The 21536-nt window shown below is 42.1% G+C and overlaps 1 protein-coding gene across 1 annotated transcript in view; it reads left to right on the plus strand.

The window, feature by feature from the left end:
- CSK (C-terminal Src kinase) overlaps positions 1 to 21536 on the plus strand; it is a 126145-nt gene that overhangs the window by 83883 nt on the left and 20726 nt on the right. Inside the window, exons 2-6 of the mRNA XM_088446177.1 lie at positions 551 to 627; positions 1769 to 1882; positions 2377 to 2489; positions 10387 to 10606; positions 15150 to 15243. Coding sequence (XP_088302303.1) covers positions 613 to 627; positions 1769 to 1882; positions 2377 to 2489; positions 10387 to 10606; positions 15150 to 15243 — 556 coding nt within the window. The 5' untranslated portion in view covers positions 551 to 612. The remainder of the gene's footprint in view (positions 1 to 550; positions 628 to 1768; positions 1883 to 2376; positions 2490 to 10386; positions 10607 to 15149; positions 15244 to 21536) is intronic.

Consider the following 21536-nt stretch of genomic DNA (forward strand, 5'->3'; position numbering starts at 1 on the left):
TATTTGTATTTTTCTTACAAAAATGATGCAATTTTACTACTTTTATGTGTTTAGGGAGACATTATCCCTGATGGTGTAGAGGTGTACGAGATAACATGGCACTGGTCACACCCAAATGGGACAGGTCACAACTCCTCCACTTCTCACAATGCTCCCTTGATCGTTTTCAGCCATAGGCCCATGTGGCCCTTTATCCGGCCCTGTTGATAAATATCTGGGTTTATATAAGGCAGAGACCATGTTTTATTGTTTCTATTGTGGATCACTCCACAGTCCATATTTTCAGGTTCTTCTTATTTGAGCTTGGCTGCGTCAGGTAAATTAATGATCTTACAGTGAATGCACAGAAGAGATAACAAAGTAATGAGGTGTTTGTGTAGTTTTAAGATGCAAGCAGATGATGGGACGTACTATAGTAAGTTATATTTTTCTGTAGTATTGTGTTTGTATAATTAATCCCTACTTTTTTACACACATTTTCATATGTCATTTAAATCAGATTTTCCATAAATTATATTTAAAGAACTTTGTTATGTTATCTCTCTTGTAGATCTGATGGTACCCTGCAGATTAGCATCTCTCTGAGACTGTTTCCCAGAACTCACTCCCAAAATGTCTGTGGTGCAGGTGAGTATGCAGAATATAATCTCATATACAAATGTTTGCGCTGTTATTCACACTGCCAGATAACTTTTCTATTGGTATGTACTACCATGTGATCTATGACAGTGTCTCCAAAGGGTATGCTGTGTTAGTCCTATATTTTCTTTTGTCTTAATGCTTTACCCTGCGTTTTTTATTATTATTCAAGGTATACCATATTCCATTCTGCGCATTATAGTAGCCTATAAGCAACTAAGCACTTTCATAGAAGTACTAAAATTAAAGGGTACTTGTGTTTTTTTTGTGTGTTTGTCATTTCAACTCTCATTTTTGGCCTTTGTATCTCCTGTTCTTCCCTTTATTTGGCCTGCTTTGGTCTTCATTGGAGCTATTAAATGTCTACTAGGTATAATTCCCTTGTTCATTTTACCTTCTAAGGTGACCATTTTTCATTGTGGTTTTGTCTTGACTAAATTCTTTCTAAAAGCTTCTAGTAGGTACAGTAGGGTAGAAGAAATTATGCAGCTTACATGAGCAAGTCAGGCACGTTTAGGAGTCTGCAGGACCTATAATGGAACTTGAACCTTTTTGCCACAAAATACTCTCAATGTTTTTAGTCTCCAGTAGATGTTCTTTAGTGACATTGGCTACCAGATATAGGAAACACTCAAAAGACAAGGACACATCGACATATTGGGCACATCGTTCAGTGTGTACCTGCTATGTCGCTGACGATGCAGGTCCGACTGGCGAGATCATCAGCAGGATTCATCCTGCCGAATGCAGCATGGCCCCAGTTGTCACTCTGCCGCTGCTGGCATCGGCAAGTGTGCATGCACTTGCCGATGCCAGCACCACCGCCGGATGATGACGCTCACGATATCACGCTGGGTACACATCATTTGGTGTGTACTCAGCTTGGTTTTTATGGTACCATTCACCCTGGAAATGTTACCATGTTTTTGTGCTTTTGAATGATTGTCGCTATGTTTAGAAAGCTGTGTTTTATGATCGTTTGTATCCACAAATCTGCCAAGGTGAAAGCTGTGGGTGTAAAAAGATGTGCCCCTAGGGTTCTGTGTAAAAGTGTTGGGAGGTTAGTATGACACATACTGAATATTAAACTCTTGTTTTCTTTCTTGTCTTAATCTCTGCTATGTCATAGACCCCCTGGCCAGCTGGTACGGAATGTGTCGCTAACTACGACTTCCAGGTCAGAGCAGACCAAGACCTTCCATTTAGTAAAGGAGAAGTCCTGACCATTGTGGCCGTTACGAAGGTAAGTGACCGTAGTGGAGCAATCATTTTTTTTGCCATCTAATGTTTATTCAAAAAGAATGGATACAAAATATACTGAGAAGTAAAAATGTAAATTTCATTTGAGATAGGGTTCCTTATTAATAAGCACACTTTCTAATGCGCTATGTAGAACTCACTTCCTCATCTTTCTTGCTATAAACTGCATGCCCTAACTTTAACAGTTCTTAAGGCCTTAAATGTAAGGTGAAACATAAAGTTTGTTAATTTGAAAAATATAAAATTTGGTTTGGGGTCTACAATTATATCACTGGGGGTATACACTAACCAAAAATGTACAAAGGCCATGGCTGCAGTTCAACTATTAGCATCATAATGACCATGTAGATCATGGTCATACAGTCCCTTGTGGGCTTGTTACCGTTAAGTAAAAATTAAGGGTGGGGTCAAAGCTGACATGTGCATTGCACAGGTTATGGTGGTGATGTTATATAATAGTGACCATTTCTCATGCAGGATCCTAACTGGTACAAAGCAAAGAATAATGCTGGACAAGTTGGGTTCATACCAGCCAACTATGTGCAGAAGAGAGAAGGGGTAAAATCTGGGACCAAGCTCAGCCTGATGCCGTAAGTACATTGCAAATGCTGGGGTATTTGCTGGTGATTTGCTGTTATAGTACCATACACATGCATGGATAGAAGTATTTCCCACTTGAACCCTTCTAGAATAAGGAAGTTGAGTAATGAGAATGGAGACTGCGCTCCTAGTCCTGCAAACCCCTTTAGTTACAGGCACACGTCCCTGAAGCATGAACATGCTGTGCAATTATTGTGTTTCAGCATCTGTCTTATGGATTCTTCCTGAACATTTTACAATCCTGTTTTTTGTTTTAGTCTCAACCTACTCTTCTGTATTCATCCCCCCCCCCCCCCCTTCTCTTGTCATCATTGTGGTAGGGTTTTCCCAATTCTTTATCTTTTATATCTGTAATTTCTCCTGTTCTTTGCCCTTCATTTACATACATATTTCAGTAATATTTGCCCAAGTTACTTCCTTGTGCAGAACCCTGTTTATTAGCTACACCCAACTCTATTAGCTGCAGTAAGCACAGCGACCGCCTGTGCCTAGAACATAGCTGCAGGGTGGCAGGTGACAGTGTGCTCTATTTTTGTTACGGCAACTGGGAAATCAGTGAGGCTACAGAGAGCCTACACTGCTCACATAGTCTATTGCAAACTACCTTCACATACAATTTCTATGACATTGTGCTGGATTCCTGCCCCATGTACGCAGCATTTCCACAGCAGACACTGCAGAGAACATATTGTCTTGTATGATAGTTGAGCTGATGGTTCTGCGAGATGTTTGTCATTTCTGAGCCAAGTAGCTTGCTAACTAGAAGTAAAATGCAAGTAGCTTTTTTTTTTTTTTTGTAAACATAGAATTTATTGAAAGGTCAATGTAATAAAAATAATGACTTAGAGACACAACTGAACAATTAAAAATAGAACAAAGTTCATAGTGAACAAAATACGGATTACAGTACAGTAACCAATTTTTACGGATAGAATGGGGGAATAAAAGGGTAAAAAAAAAAAAGCTCAAAGAAAAAACGGTGTGGCAGACCGTAGAGAAAGGACAAAGAGAGAAAAAAAACAGACGTAAAGGAGCAGGAGGTGGAAACTGTTCAAAAGGATAAACAAGTTATTAACCCAACTCAAATGGGGAGGGAGCTCTTTGTGAAACAAGTCAGGGACCCCAGATCTTGTCAAAGGATTTGGAGGAATTAATAAGGATACTAGTCATATATTCCATACGAAGGGTTTACCAGATCCTAGAAATTGAGTTAATCGAGGGGAAAGCAAACTTTTTCCAATCAGCAGCTATCTGACAAGTAGTCGCCAAAACTATGTGGCGTAACAGTTTGTATTGGTGTTAGTAGCAGTCAGGAGATTTAAAGGAAGAAGGAAATACTTGGGCTTGCACTGGATGGGAATCTGTAGGATGTGGGATATAAGATATTTACAACTTCTCGCCAGAGATTAACATTTTTTGGATACAACCACCAGATGTGGAGAAAAGTACCTGTAGAGGAACATCCCATCCAACAACGGTCCAGTGTATCTGGAAACATTTTATTGAGGCGGGATGGGACATAATACCCATCTGTACAACAGTTTATAATTATTTTATTTCAACACAAATCGAGCTGGAGGTAGCATTCTCCCTGATCTGTGACCAGTCATCCTCGTCTAGAGCGCCACCCAAGTCTGTCTCCCAAGCAAGTTCGTGGGGCTCACGCAACGGGGGTGATTCCCCAGACAATAATGAATATAAACCGGAAATTAAACAGTCTAGGACCGTCTAATGCAAAGATGTTCAAAATTTGTAAGGGGTCTAGAAGATAGTCACTGTTTAACCTCAGAGTGGAAATGTCGAAGCTGAAGGAACTGATAAAAATTCCTAGAGGGTATGGCCAGCTGAGATTGGAGGTCTGAGAAAGGAGGATAGTCATCATCGTGAACAATATCATTTAAATATCTGACGCCACCCTCCTTCCAATAATTTAATCAATTTCTGGGCATTCCTGAAGAAAAGTCAGGATTATGAAAGATTGGAATAATTGGGTAAGGGCATGGGGTAAGCCAAAATTTTCGATTGGTCCTGTCCCAGACAGTCAGGGAGTGAGCTATAACTGGATGAGAGGAAATCATTCTAGGGCGTTTTGGCCTGGGGAGCCAAAGGAGGAACAAGACAGTAGACAGCCCCAAACTTTTTGCGCACCGGGATTGCACCATAAAATACATTGAGCAAGTTGCGCTGCCATATAATATTTTTGAAAGTTTGGAATGCCAAGTTCCCCTTTGCGTGAAGGGCGTTGCAGAGTCTTTAGACGAACACGAGGGCACCTACCTGCCCAAATAATACAGGAGGTGTGTTACTGTAAAAATGTAAATGCATATGAAGGAACAAAATTTGGTAGGGTTTGAAATGGGTAAAGGAGCCGAGGGAGAACGTCAATTTTAACTGCGTTCACGCTACCTATCCAAGAGATAAAATGATGGACCAGGAGTCTAAGCCAGATTTAACTTTAGAGAGAATGCAGGGATAAGTAGCCTGAAAAAGTTGACAAAAACACCAAGGTATTTTATTTTCTGCACACAAAAGGGAGAAGAATCTTCCTGCACTAGATAGTATTATTTTATAGTGTTAGTAAGTAGGAGATTTTTACCCAATGTATATCAAGTTAAGAGTAATTAACACACTAAATGTGGTGGTGCTATCAACTGATTAAATACATATATTCCCAAAAAAAGGAGAGGAAAAGAAAACCGTTACATTGCCGCACTCTATCTCCAAAAAATTTATGATGCATAAAATCTTAATTTATTAGATATACTTTAAAAATTATACTTTCAACAACAATAAAGTTTCATGTATAAATAGTACTTTATCAAAAAGAACACATAATTGCAAGCAAGCAAAATATAAGATAAAAATAGAAAGATAGCGTTTGTAGAAATGAAATAAAGTAATTAAACTGCTGAGCACTGCTGTCACATATTTATATCCTTAAATATATTTATCTAAGTGTCAATATTCACATATGAATAAATGGATACGATCCTGTGATATCAAATAGAGGTTCCACCATCATAGTAGGTATATGTACTTATCAGGTCACTAATGTAGAGATATAAATGTCACAGAAATATAGTAGAATGAATGCTTCCTATAAATATAAAGATTGAGTAGTAATTAATTTAAGTACAATTAGAATAGATGTATAAAATTCTCCATATGCTTAGAAAAAAATCCTTGATCTTAGTCATGTACTGGCTTCACAAAGAGTGAAATTTCTTATAATACTGACTCATATAGAAATGATCCTTTTTATAGTCGATACATAATACATTCAAATTGTTCTAATTATATCATTTAGTGTCAGTGTGTTTATCCATATTAAATAATGTAACAATTTTCTTCTTAGTATCGGATTAGAGGAATCCTGTTTTGGTGATGTTAATTATAGATCATGTATTTACTAATTCAGACAAACATATGCAGACGCATGTATTCAGTAGCACATGAACACAGTCATTCCGATTTCATTAGACTGTGTCCTGGCTTATACCAGACCTCTGTATAGTATATGATAGCTTATTTATATAGTCGCACTCATCTATGCAGACGCGTGTGCTCAGTAGCATATGAACACAGTCATACCGATTTGCTTAGACTGTGTCCTAGCTTATACCAAACTTCTGTATAGTATACAATAGCTTATTTCACTCATTCGACAAAAAAGTATTCCTTGTTAACCTTCAAATTGATGAAAGGCAAAGTAAAATCACGAAGAGATTATATCTGTTATTTATTGCTTTCTAGTACTCCGACAATAACGTGTGCGTTCTGATTATAGCACAGTATTTGTCATCTGTACCAAACAATTGTAAGTTTAACAAGGTTAGTTTGTGGAGTGCGCACACACCGCTATTATGCACTGCTAATTTATAGCATTGCCCTACTCATAAATAGAGGCTGGCAGGTTTAATGAGATCAGTGTACACAAGGCAAGTACAATCAGTTAATTTGTATTATGACATTCCTCGTATGAACAAGAATGCTCATAAGTTAACACAGTTGTTCGGAAAGACATACATATTCTCTCATATGTGACACACACTGATAACTTTAATACGATCAGCGAGCAGGGTAAGTTGATTGATATCAAAGCACTCCTAGAGAGGGCACGTTGATTTAACCCCAATAGCCGATAGGTAAATATAGTTACATTTACTACCCACAGTGATTTAAGAGCACATACATTCAGCCACTCTTTATGTTTTAAAATAAAAGGAGGAAGTCTAACATCATAAGACTACTATTCTATTCATAAAACCATTTAGGATAACATGAAAGGACAGCAGTGCATCATTTTATTTTCTGCGTGTGTATGTCTCTTCCAAAGAAGACTTAACTAAGTTGGGGATATAAAAGTCTAGAACCTCTGTTTTAGAAGTATTAATCTTATATCCAAAGTACTGAGAATATAAGTCCATTTTAGCAAAAGGGGACTGGAGTGGATTAGTCAGTGAAATGAGGACATCATCCGCATACAATGCGATTTTATGTTCGGAAGAGCCAACTTTTATGCCAGTAATGTTATTACTACGAATCCTCACTGCCAGGGGTTCCAAGAGCAAGACAAATATTAAGGGGGAAAGGGGACAGCCTTGCCTTGTGCCATTGGCAATAACGAACGGTGAAGAAGTGATTTGGTTAACCGTGGCCGATTGTGTGTGATATAACACCATTACACCGTCTAGAAACTTACCAGAAAAGCCCGTAGCTCGAAGCGCTTCAAATGCAAAAGACCAGGAAATACAGTCAAAAGCTTTTTCTGCATCAGGGTCCAGAATGAGCAAGAGAAGTTTCTGTACTTGTATGGATTGGACCAAGTCTATAACTCTTCTAGTGTTGTCTGGAGCATGCCTACCTGGAATAAATCCCAGTTGATCTGGGTGAACCAAGTGAGGATTGGGCAAAATTTTGGCATACATTTTTTGATCAACATTTAACAATGATATTGGTCTATAATTAGCGCATTGGGTGGCGTCTTTATCAGGCTTCGGGATCACCACAATATTAGCCAAAGTCCAGTCTGGGGCAAAAGAGGGCACCCTGCAATATTGTATTAAAATGGTGAGCTGGGATTCTGACAGTTGGGGTAGGGAGTGCCCAACAAATATGAATATAAACCCTCTGACTCCATAGGGTGAGATGGAAGGGACTGGGAAAGATTAATTATGGAACTATAGAATTCTTTAAATTCATCTGCCATTAATTTGGGGTCATACGTGATAGAACCTGATTTCTGAGAATACAAAATGCCTAGGGCCCATTTTCGCCTAAGTTTGTTCGCAGACATAGAATACATTTATCAGTTTTATCATAAAAGCGTTGGTGGAGCTTTTTAAGGGAGACTGCAGCCCTGCGAGAGAGAAAAGTATTCAATTGATGAAGTTCTCAATCTGAGAGAGAAGGGAGGAAGATGGGGTTAATTTATGCATAGTAAGTAGAGATGATAATTGTGATTCCAGAGAGTATTTCTTGCGCCGATTTCTTGGCAGCGGAAGTGACACTAATGCGGAAGCCCTTAATGGTAGCCTTATGGGCCTCCCATATGATACTAGCAGAGATGTCAGGAGAGGCATTATCAGCAAAATAATGAAGAAAAGTGGACTGAATGTTAGAAAAAGTGGGGATGTAATAAGAGGGAATCCTCTAATCGCCATTTACGCTTCCCACACGTGGTACAAATCCAAAAGGACATACACACCTGCACGGTCTGTCCAGGACAACGGGGTAATGCCTGCATCAGTGACAAAATGCAAGTAACTTTATATGCACTGTTTCCAAATAACATTGTGGAATATATGTGAGATGTATGTGAGTGTTAGGGAAGCTTATTCAGATGTATGAGAGAATGATTTCACTGTGGGTAGAACCTTACTGATGGGACTTTTAAAGTTCCTGATCTCACTAAAAACAGAATAGCTCTCCTTATTACCTCATATGATAATTATTATGATTACTCCTCAGTAATAGATCCTGGCTGTGACCAAACCCAACATATTTGGGTTTTTTGTAGATTTTTTTGTAATGGTTTGTTAAAACTGAAAAATGATTGCTCTGACTGATTGCTCTGACATAATATGCATATCTGTGCAGATATAGAATGTAGACAATTAAAGGATAGTGGGATTTTTTAAAAAAATTCCAAATTAAGATAACTAAATGATAACTGACAGTATGCCAAATGTACACAATAGGAAATATACAAAATCAAAGATTCAACTGCCCAGCATAGGTAATCATATTGTGTGCTGAAGTAAATAACTTATATTGCCACATCATAGCAGGAAATACTTTTCTGCTGCTTGCCATAGTTGCCAACACTGTTTAAATGAGGAAAAACAATTATTTATTAAATGTTATTTATTTGGCACTTACATATTATGCAGCATTGTACTGAGAATATGTAATCATTCAGACTATTACCTGCCTTACTAGAGCTTACAATCTATAGGCCTAATTCAGAGATGTACACAAACTCGATGGTTTACCTACTTCTCCGATGGTTGTTGATCTGCACATGCGCAGGTTCAGTACTGCGCATGTGCAGATCTGTGTCTGAAACGACGGTCACCGTGCCCCCTACACTGCAGCATGATTTACATGCTGCAACTGTGTGGGCAGCGACAGCCAGTGCTCAGAAAACGGGGCCGTGCCGGCCCTGTTTTCTGGGCATGCTGAAGTCAGTGGCTGCATTCTTGGATGCAGCTTCACTGACCTCAGTATTGTGAATTCCCCGTCATCCTGAGTAACCTGAGAGTTACTCAGATGTCCGATGATCACGCAGATGATCCGATGCTACATTTTCGTATGCTGTAGGTGATCAGAGAAGCCAGCAGGAGGTGTGTTTTTACACAAAATTCCTCCTGTGGCATTAGCATATTGTAGCACAGCCACTGCATACAAAGTTGTAGCTACTGCGTCCATCTCTAAATCAGGCCCTATATTCCCTACCATCTGCCCACACAGTACTGGGCGCTCAAACTTTCTAAACTTGTAAATCATTCTTTTTTTTTCTGTCTTTCTTTCTTTCTGTCTCTAGTATAAAATCTGATCTCATTGTGAAAGATTGTTGTACAAGCACATTTGGTGTTACAGTTGATAATTCTTGCTCCAAATATATCTGTGATTTTTGTGTGTTTAGGCTTGAATCTCTTTTCTTCGTCTGTACTCAGAGGAGCTACATGCATTTTTATTTTCAAAATATGTACATTGATATAACCAATTAGTGTGGGCTTATTATGCTACATGGAACAGTGATTATCTGTATAATTATCAAGAAAATGTGTGTGTCTGTCCTTTATGCGTGGCTAGAGTTTTGGACCTAGCTCCACCAAATTTGGCATGGTGGTGTAATTTAACCAGGATTAGGTTTTTGGCTATGTTTGAACTTCGTCAGTGCCATAGAGATCTACATGGGGCCCACCCATTAGGCCGTGGAGTCTCTGATTTGAATTTTGGTTTACGCAAGTTCGCTCAGGATGTCCTCCAGTGCCTAAAACTGCACTGATCTGCAGGCACAGGCTGATATGTACCAGTGGGGGGCAGGCAGAGCTCCAAGGGAAGAGCAGTGAGTCGGAGGATCAACTGTCACACTGCACCTGTACTGACAGTTACTAATTTCCTACAAGCACTTTTTCAAATGCCATGCTCTCCAATGTTAGTCAGCAATGTAAAAAATAAAGGCTGCAGATGTACTTTAAGGTCCATTTTCAACCCGGGCTACGCGAGGTATCCCAGCTAGTTTTAAATATGTGGCAATAAAATGATGCAATATTTTAGAGTTTAATGAATCCCTTGCCAGCAGTGTGTACTACTAATATTGTTATACAGTATTCAGTTTGGGTGTTTTTTATTTATACGTCTCTTTTCATCCTCTTGTAGATGGTTTCATGGCAAGATTACAAGAGAACAGGCTGAGAGACTCCTATACCCTCCAGAGACAGGCCTATTTCTTGTTCGGGAGAGCACAAACTACCCAGGGGATTACACACTGTGTGTGAGCTGTGAGAGTAAAGTGGAGCATTACCGCATTATTTATAAATCTGGGAAGCTGACCATCGATGAAGAGGCATACTTCGATAACCTCATGCAGCTGGTGGAAGTAAGGGGCATTATGTCTGGCGAAGCATAAGCAGTAGCCACTTTTTATTCAATATGAATGCTATAACTCATTGTATAGTTATTTAGGAAGAAATTTACAAATTACCATAATAGGATACATGTGATAGGCTGTACTTGATTACATTACTAGTGATTATCCTGACTAATATAATATAATAGAGAAACTGAGAGTTTAAAGGTATTGAAAATGAATGTTGAGTAGCTGTATAATGAATCTCGGAAGGCAGGCCTATGTGACTGCTGGTTTGGGGAAATGTTGAAGCTTAGTCTTATTTAATTTATACTAGACATAAGTTGTTTTTTTTTTATGCTGTGCGTTATATCTTTTTAGCCTAGTATAATGCTCATTCAGTTAATCTCCCTCTTGGTAACTTATGCTTCTAGTTTTAGAGGGGAATTTTAATGTATGTATTGCTCATTAACCCACACACCCCCAATGGTCGATAATGTAATAGGTTAGTGCACAGGTTCTCAAACTCAGTCCTCAGGACCCCAAACAGTGCATGTTTTCCAAGTCTCCTCACAGAAATCACAGGTGGAATAATTAGCTGCTCCTGTGGATCTTTAAAAATGTGTCAGTGAGTAATGAGTACATCTGTGCACCTGCTGGGTGACCTGGAAAACATGACCTGTGTGGGCTCCTGAGGACCGAGTTTGAGAACCCCTGGGTTAGTGAACGGAGTGTGAATATTGTAGGAGAATGTTAGTTACTGTATGCAATCATTCACCATATGCCCATATAGAAGACATTTAATACATTTTTGATACTTTTAAGTATCTGTAGAGGGCCTAGAACACATCCTATACTGGATAAAACGGAAGACAGAAGGTATAGATTGCAAATTGCACGAATCAATGACTGTGGATAGAACAGTTATTGGTCAGGCACAAATGGGCCAAATCACTTCGAGTTGGCTGAAAATTGCTTAAAAGGGGTTAAAAACCTGAGACTGCGATTGTTTGCTATTCAATTAGAAATCCGCAGTTAGGCTGCCCTAATCAGGACTTTAGACGGGTTTAGCCGTTTTTACATGGCTAAACCCGGTCTAATAGGGCGCGAAGATGGCGATAATTAATGGGTGCCCAGAACAAATTGAATCGCCCCCATTGAATCAACAGTAAATTAAGTAGAGACATCCTCATTTAGTCTAAATTGGAGCGGATCAGATAATGACAGTTTGTGGATAAATTGTGCACCTTCTCCATCTGTAGCGAACTCATGCCATGGCCACCACTTCAGTTGAGAGGAGACCTGAAATGAATAAGGCACAAAACCAGTCTCCATCTCTAAGTGGGCTTAACTTAAGCAATGGAGGGGGGTGAGACTGCTTCCAGTTCTGGGCAAGGGCTGCCTGCTCTGCTTGGCATATATAACCCATCTCTGGGACGCTGGGATAGAGGCAGGGTACAAATGGAGAAGAGCCATGTCAGGAGAGAGGGAACACACAAGTCCTAACACTTCATGAATCGAAGAAAATACCTCCTCCCAAAAATGTTTTAGTACAGAGCATGTCCAAAAAATATGGTAAATATGACCAGCCTCACAATTTCACCAACAGAAGTTTGATTGCATCGGCCAAATGTAGACGGTCAGGGGTAAGATGCAGTTTATACAACAGCTTAATATGCATTTCTGAATGATTCAGACATTTGGACATGATAGGATGTACTGTAAACCAATTCCCACTGAGCATTAGGGATAGAGTGACCCAAAATCATGTTCCCAGTGAATCTGAGATGGCGATTTAACAAACTGCATCTACTGAAGGTGGAATTTATACCAGTAGGAAAGGTCACCCCGACCCCTACTTGAAGTAAGACAGGACATCATTTTTAAAAGAAGCAAAAATCAGCCATGTGTGACATCATTTACCTGCCTCCAATGCTTTGCTTATTGCCGCTAGCAGGCTTCTACACTGTCCTGCTATCTTATTTGACACTTTTTGGGGAGAATTCCGAATGATTTTCTCCTTCATGTCCTTCACATACGTCGCACACTGCAGAAGTAACGCTTGACATTCCTTGAATTGCAATGGAATCTGGAGTGCGCTTTATGACCATATCCCACATAATGCGCGTAATGTTTACCCACAAAATAATTGAATCCCGAAAAGTTTTGGTAAATGTTGCTACTTACTATTACAAAAAATCTACACTAAGATTTTAGCGCATTGTTTCACACTATGGTTCTCGAAGGAAGGTAAACAAGCACCCATAATGTTATGTTAATCAGTTAATACTGTCTGAAGACAATATGGGGTAATGTCTCTCTCACAATAATGTGAGGCTCAGTATCCCTGTAGAAATGCACAACCTACTCCTTTTTGCTATAGTTCTGCAAACTGCTCATATAACCATGTAATTAGATGAGTAAACCCTCACCCAGCTTCCTGTGCCAGGAACTTAGGCTGAGATGACAGCACACAGCTAGTTTCTCTGTGCACGGAGACACCTGTATATGATCAGAATGAGCTAGTGCAATCCAATAGGAGAATAAGACTAGTAAAACAGTATGGAAAGTTGAAAAGTGTGAGAGAGCTCCAGCTCATAGTCCAAAAGAAAACAAGGGATGATATGCAAGAAGCAATAGGCCTGCTATGTGTATACTCCATAAATAATTGTTATACACTATGCATTCATCTTTCATGTTACCTCCTTCCAGTTACATAAGTAAAACCAGATGCAGTGACTATTGCTGTTATGCAGGCCGGCAACAGAAATCTTGGGGCCCGGTACGCCGATTTATCTGGGGGCCCCACCTTCTCACCACCACGCCCGATCCTACACATCCCTCCCCCTGCATGTGTGATATGTGAAGCGAGAGAATGTTAAATGAAAGATATGCCAGCCTTTAAATAAAGTACAAATACACTATGACTTACCACACTGTCTCTCTGTCACTGATGATGCAGGCTATAGGTCTTGTCTGACGTTTCTTGCATGGGAGGGATGGTGTCTGCAGCCAGCCATCCTCAGTACTCAAATTCAGCCTCTCATTACTATCCTTAGCCCAGAAGCCCCCATCACCTTCCTCAATCCTAAGCATCCATCATTTTCCCCTGCCCCAGCCCTGTTTCCTCTACATCTACGGAAGGGGATCTAGCTGTTACCGATTCCAATACGAGAACTGTGTTTTACACCACTAATTACTTTACCTTACACTGAAGAAGATCATTGTATTTGCCTTCCAGCCTTCTCCCTGTTCCTTTGCTAAAACCATTAGTTATATTTTCTCAGTTTATATCTGGATAGTAAAGTCACCCATTAGACAGACCACTTTTTTCTTTGCTGCTTTTCCAATTTGTGATAATTGAACTTCAGTACAGTAGTCTCTATGGATTATAACAAACCCCAATAATTGCTGTAGTGGTTTATATGACATCTACCCATAAGGGCTATACATTGTCATAAGTTTCATAGATTTCTTCCTACGACAGGTCTCAGTTTTTACATACACATAACCCCCCTCCCCTTTTACTGTCATCATTCTATTTCCTTTCACATTTGCTGTCTTGTCAAGGCTTATAAGCCAATTATCATATGTACACCCATTCTACCATACAGTAGTTCAATCTTCCAACATATAGTACTTCGTTTTGGCTGTTTGAAATGCTTCCTTGTATTTGTAATTTTTTAATGCCACTTTTCCCTCTACCTCCCCTATACACCGCAGCGGCGCAGCTTGCCTGACGTGTGGCGATGTGACCTATGACGTCACGTCGCCGCGTTATTTAAAGGTCAGGCTTGGGCTGCAGCTGAGCCACCTGGAAGAGCCCAGCGCTGCCCTGGCCAGACTCGGAGCTGGGGCTAAGTGGCGGCTATGGGTCCCGGCGGCCACGGCCCGCTGGCTGTAACAGTCCGCAGTCCCATTTTGTGCCTGTCCAGTCCTCCAGGCCCCTCTGGACCTCGGAGCCTTGTACGGGTGTCCCCTTAGTCCCCCCCTGTTGCTGGGCCTGGGTAGAGGTATACTGATGATCATACAATTCTGCTTTCACTGCTGTATAGCCTTTCTGGGGAATGGCACAACCTTTAAATAAAAATAAATCCACTTCCTCTGTTCTATGGAACTGCTAATGAAGATAAGGGCTTAAAGGGACATAATCATGAAAAATAATTTGTTTGCTTTAATGTAATATCCCTGTGGTCTCATGGAGCTATGCTACCGGATACTTGCTTTATAATTTGATTAGTAAGACTATAAAGCACCTCATGTTTAGTGTAGTGACCATATAAATTGCCACTCTTTTGCAGTACAGTACAATGTGTCTAATCATTACAACTCTGAGAGAAGCAACCATAATAAATAAAAATGGCAGCAACTTAAACATAAATAAAAATGAAACATTGTACAAAATTTTTAATTATATGCTTAGATTATGTTTAAGCAGAATTGTAAATTGTACACTTATTCTGAGTGTCCCCTTTATTAGTGGCAGTGGTGTACTATCTTGTATGTTATTCTGCCCCTAGTGGATAGATTGCAGAATTACTGTACACATTGAATTGTGCTTCCCCTCTTCCAGCACTATACTAATGATGCTGATGGTCTCTGCACCAATCTGATGAAACCCAAACTGATGGAAGGAACAGTGGCTGCTCAGGATGAATTCTCTCGGAGTAAGTGTTTTGTCCCCTCATTTTCTTTGTGTCATTCTTTTACTTCTTCAGGGTCCATAGGGCGGGCACCAGCAGAGCTTGGCTAGCGGCGATGCTTAGACCCGGGACTGCAGCCGGAAGCACGGGGACGCAGGTAAGATGGTTCCCCGCTCGCAGGGAACCATGTGGCAGTGCGTACCTCCGGCAGTTGGAGACCTTCCGGAGGTTGCTGTAGTGGGGCGACTGCTGTGTTCGCTCCCCCACTAGACCACTGGGGCAAGTCAGTCTGGCATCGCAGGCGGTGGCCATGTTATAAGGCCAGCGCACCCGTGGGGGTTAGTACAGCATAGGGGATACAGCTGAGGTTTTCCCGCGTCTGGGTTGCTCCTCCTACCCTCCTCTGTATACGAGGCGCCCAGTGACCACTATTGTTGTGCTGATGCTGCTGGTCTCAGGAGGTTTTGGGTCTAGTCTCCCTGTATACCTCGCCCCAGAGGCCAGGTTATACAGCTCTCAAAATCCTACCAAGCCTTGTGTTTTGAGTAGTTGATTCAGGGCCCATTGTAAGTATATTGTATATGCATTGTATGTGATTTTGGTAGCTCTGCTGTGTTGTTACTGCCTTTATTTTCTGTACTGTCAGGTATAACTTTCACTGCTATTTCTCCTCAACCCTTTTTTACAGGGGTGTGGTGTATATTTATTTTCAAATTGTACTTCACATTTGTTGCTTGTGAAGGCAGTCACATTTGCACTTATTTATAATGACTAAAAATAAGGGTAAACAGGAAGCTGAGGCTCCGGTGTTGGTTTCATGTAAAAGCTGTTTGGCTGGCTTGTCCCCTCAGGACCTTATAACAAATAGCACACAAACTATCCTGTATAAAGAACCACCTCACCAGTCCAGTCTACTAGCCCCTGTACAGAAGCCATCTCGGGTGTTCTCCTTGTCTCAGGTTATGACGCAGCTAGCGGACCATTTGGCTGCTCCCACGCTGCCTCCCATAATGGTATACCCACAGCAGTTCCAGTCTGCTATGTTTGCCCCCCCCCCATACATCCTTCCTGGATGGATATTTACGCCCACTCAAGTCAGGGTACGGCTCAGTCAGCTGCTGCTTTTCAACAAATGTTGCAGGCGGACAAGACCGGTAGCCATTAAAGCGCCTACACGGGCGATATCATTTGGTTCGTTTGCCCAGCATGTAGATTCATACTCTTCATCGGAGGAGCCGGATGATGCGCAAGGTTCTTCTCCAGGGTCTATCTCAGGAGAGGAGGACCATCCTTCTACAGTGGATGTTCCCTTCTTTGGTGGGGGCGGTCAAATCAATCCTAAATATAGAGGATGATGAGCCAGCTCCTAGACCTAAGGCTCCAGTGTATAAACACCAGAGGGTGGTAAAAGCTGAGTTTCCTAAGTCTGAGCAGCTCACTGAACTTATGGGAGAAGCATGGAATACTTCGGATAAACTGTTCCATGTTACAAAAAGGTTAGCATCTTTGTATCCTTTCCCAGCTACTGAATGTACTAAGTGGGAAGTCCCTCCTACTGTGGATGCTCATGTGACACATTTAGTCAGGAGTGCTATGTTGCCTATACCATCAGCCTCTTCCCTCAAAGATCCTACAGATATATGTCTTAAATCAGTGTTTTCATTGTCTGGACCTGTTACTCGGCTGTCTATGGCTGCGGCCTGTGTAGCGAAGACTGTTGAAGAATGGTCAGGGTACCAAATGCTACCAGAGAACAGCTGACCTATATCTCCCACATACGGGAAGCAACCTCCTATTTGGGAGAAGCTGCAATAGATACTGGACTCCTGGCTTCTAAAGCATCGGCAGCTTCGGTTGTTGCTCGTAGAGCCCTTTGGTTAAGGTCCTGGAAAGCAGATGTGGGATTCAAGATGGCTCTGGAATCCTTACCTTTTTATGGAAGCATACATTTTGGTGCAGACTTGGATAAGATAGTGGCTACTATGGCAGCCTCAAAATCTGCTGGTCTGCCGTCAACAGCTACATCAAAGTCTAGGCAGTCCTCTTTTCGGTCCTTTCTACCTCAGGGAAGAGCAAAAGGACAGCCTTCCTCCAGACCGTATAATTCTCGCAGGACCACCAAGCAGCAAACTAAGAGGTTCTGGCCGGTCAAACCTCCAGCTTCCAAGGCGAACAACAAACCCTCCGCCTGATGGGGCTGGCCTCCTCCTGGGGGATCTCAGGGTGCGAGGCCGACCTCTCCAATCTGCGGACTACTGGCATCAAACAACAACAGACGCCTGGATCCGAGAAGTGGTCTCTCAGGGGTATGCCCTTAACTTCTGGAGGTATTCTCCCCAGAAGTTTTGTTGTACAACTACCCCATCCAATTCTATCAAGGCCTTGGCCCTCCAGGAGGTTTATTTACTCCCTGCTGCGGGCAGGGATGATAATCCCGGTTCCTGTGGCTCAACAAGGAAAGGGTTATTATTCCAATCTGTTTTTTGTTCAGAAAACTAATGGGGCTCATCGCCCTATTATTAATCTGAAAACCCTCAACAAGTTTATCTATGTACCCTAGTTCCGTATGGAGACTCTTCAGTCAATTATTTTGGCGATGGAACCTGGGGATTTTATGGCTTCCCTGTACATTCAGGATGCGTATTTCCACTTTCCTATTACGCCATCCCACCAACATTTTCTACGGTTTGCTGTCCTGCAAAAACAGTACCAATTTCAGGCACTGCCCTTTGGTCTATCAACAGCTCCTAGGGTTTTCACCAAAATAATTGCGGTTATGACGGCCTACCTCCGGTGTCAGGGAGTCAGACTACTGCCATACTTGGACGACCTCCTGATATTGACACAGTCTCCAGCTGTTTTACAACGCCATCTCCAACTGACCATTACATGCCTACAGATGCACAGCTGGATCATCAATTGGAAGAAATCCTCCCTTTCTCCAATACAGCGGATGATACATCTGGGGGCACTTCCAGATTTTCCGGCACAAAGGGTGTTTCGCCCAGGGGACAAGATTTTGTCCCTATTATTGCGAGTGCGCAAGTTGCTCCGCAAGCGAAGGTTATCCTTTCTATCAGTAATGCAGGTCCTGGGGTCAATGGTATCCACCTTCGACATGGTGGAATATGCTCTGTTCCACTCAAGGCCTCTGCAACAGTTGATTCTCTCCCAGTGAAATGGGCAGTATCATCTAATACGGTCCCAGAGGATCCTTCTCACTCCGGAGGTTCGGCGCTCTCTCTCGCGGTGGCTACAAAAGGCTCATCTGGACAAGGGTCGCCCATTCTTAATTCCAAATTGGCTGCTCCTCAACACGGATGCCAGTGGAAGATGAACAAATCAGGAAAGTCACCTGCCCATAAACATCCTGGAGCTTCCTGCAGTATACAAATTGCTCATCCTGGCACAGGACATTCTCCAAGGCAGGCCGGTCCACATCCAGTCCGACAACGCACCACAGTAGCCTATCTCAATCATCAGAGAGGCACGTGAAGTCAGGCAGCCATGAGGGAAGTGGCAAACATTCTGATCTGGGCAGAACGTCATCTTCCAGGCTATATTCATCCCGGTACTCCTCAACTGGGAAGCGGACTTCCTAAGTCATCGGGACATACACGCCGGAGAGTGGGCTCTCCACCCAGGGGTTTTTCAACTCCTGGAGAACAAATGGGGCCTACCAGACATGGACTTCATGGCCTCACGTCACAACCACAAGGTCCCCAGGTACGGGTCAGATCCCTAAGCCACCTTTGTGGACTTGCTGGCAGTGAGGTGGGACTTCAAGCTGGTGTACCTCTTTCCTCCGATTTCCCTCCAAGGGTCCTCAGGAAATTCAAGCAGGAAGGCGGCACAGTAATACTAGTAGCTCCTGCTTTGCCCAGGCACTATTGGTTCACCGTCATATGGAATCTATCCATAGACACTCAGTTTCTTCTTCCTCTATGGCCGTGTCTGTTAGCGCAGGGTCCTGCCTACATCTGGACTTACCTCATCTGTCTTTGATGGCGTGGCTCTTGAGTCTTCTATTTTAAGAGCCAAAGGTTTCTCCAGCTCTGTGAGCCAGACCAGGCTTAGGGCATGAAAGCCTTCCTCTGCCAGCATCTATTACAGAGTTTTGCCCTCCTTTGGTCAATGGTGTTCCCACAGAAAGTATGAGCCTAAGGTTTTTAGGGTTGCCTGGGTACTTGCTTTTCTCCAGGCTGGGTTAGACCTTGGTCTTCGTCTGGCAAACCTGAGAGCACAGGTTTCTGCGCTGTCAGTTTGGTTCCTGCAAAGGATCGCTTCTCTGCCGGATGTTTAGAAGTTTTTCTTCAGGGTGTTCTCCGAGTTTAACCACCTTTTGTCCCACTGGTGGCACCGTGTGATTTGTCTTTGGTTCTCAAGGGGCTACAGGCTCCCCCATTTGAACCTCTGAACTCAGTAGATTTGAAGTGGTTGACAGCCAAGACACTTTTTCTCCTAGCTATCCTCTCTGCCCGCAGAATCTCTGATTTGGCAGCGTTCTCTTTTCGCTCCCCCTTTTTTGATTTTTCACCAGGACAGAGCTGTCCTCTGTACACGGGCGGGTTACATTCCTAAGGTAGTGTCTCATTTTCATGTGAATGAAGATTGTGGTTCCAGCTTTCCTGTCTTCAGACCTTTCTGTAGGTGAAGCCTCCCTGGAATGTGGTTCATGCTTTCTGTATCTATGTGGATCATAGAAACTCTTTTAGAAAATCAGACGCTCTTTTTGTGTTGTTTTGTTTTCACATGAGGCTGGCCAGCTAACTAACAAACTCTGGCTCGATGGCTGCGCATGACTATCTCTCAGCTCGCACGCAGGCTGATCTCCCTGTTCCAAACAGGGTGACAACACATTCTACGCGGTCTGTGGGACCATCCTGAGCATTTAGTCATGGTGCCTCTGCTGAACAATTGTGTAAGGCGGCCACGTGGTCTTCTGTCCACACCTTTCTTAGGTTCTACGCCTTTGACACTTTTGCCTCTCAGGATGCTTCTTTTGGGCGGCGGATTCTCCTTTCTGCTCAGGAGCGTCCCCACCATTAGGGGAACTGCTTTAGGACATCCCCTTGGTATCCCTGTGGACTCCCTATGGACCCTGAAGAAGAAAATAAGTTATGGTAGACTTACCTTTGTTAATTATTTTTCTTGGAAGTCCATAGGGTCCACAGGGCACCCACCCTGACGCACCTGGCTGCATTGGGTAATTTTTCTTTCAGTCACGGATTCCCTCATCTTTTGTGAGTGTTTCTGGTGTACATTGTACTTCCTTCTATTTCCTTGGGCTTGTTTACAAAACTGCCTGTGGCCAGGGGCGGGGTATATGTGCAGGAGGACCTGAGGCATCCTGGGAGCTGAAAGCTTAACTGTTTCGGTGCCTGGATCACTCCAACCACATTTCTCCATGGTATCCCAGTGGACACTATGGACTTTGAAGAAAAAGAGTTAACAAAGGTAAGTCTACCATAACTTATTTTTCTGATTTACCTCAGTATATAAGAAGCATACAACAGCTGTAGGAAGCTACTGACTAGTACACCTTCCATAGGAAGCAGTCTGCTCTGTATAATAATATATATATATATATATATATATATTATAATATGATCCGGCACTCCACATTAATACAATAACACCTGCCCTGGTGCCATCCTAGATGTTCCCGTGGGAACAACCAAATATGTACACAGAAATTGAGGTGGCACTCACGGGTCTTGTAAGTGTAGATTCAGTCTCTGACGACTTTCTGTCTTGTTCGGCGTTTCAGTCGGAGTAACTTGATAAAAGTCATTACGACTGAAACGTTGAAACAAGACAGACAAAGTCGTCAGACTGATTGTTCACTTACAAGACCCGTGAGTGCCGCCTCAATTTCTGTGATAGATAGATAGATAGATAGATAGATAGATAGATATATGTATTTAATAAAAAATGTTTTATAGTCTTTATGCTGTTTATAACTTTTTTTGCGCTTTATAGGATTTCACAAATTCATGTCCTTTTATTCTCCATAGTTCTGTCAGTGCCTGCTCATTGCCTTGTACATGTCGTCTGTTTTTAGTGTTTGTTTTTTTCCACTAAATTTCCTTTCTTGTCTTTTCATTCTAGCATGCTATCCTGTAGTATTCAGTTTCTAAAATGTTTCCTGCTCAGTGCACCTCTTTTGTCAGGTGATTCTCGTTTTAATAGCTGTATTATATATGTCTTAAGCTGAGTACACACGATGCGATTGTGTACCTAGCCAACGGGACGACTCGATGAAACGATATATCGCACTGTCCGTACACACTGCACAATTTGGTGTACGACAGCGC

The sequence above is a fragment of the Taudactylus pleione genome, unplaced genomic scaffold (assembly GCF_031769625.1).
Source record: "Taudactylus pleione unplaced genomic scaffold, aTauple2 ptg000019l, whole genome shotgun sequence".
NCBI classification, from domain to species: domain Eukaryota; kingdom Metazoa; phylum Chordata; class Amphibia; order Anura; family Myobatrachidae; genus Taudactylus; species Taudactylus pleione.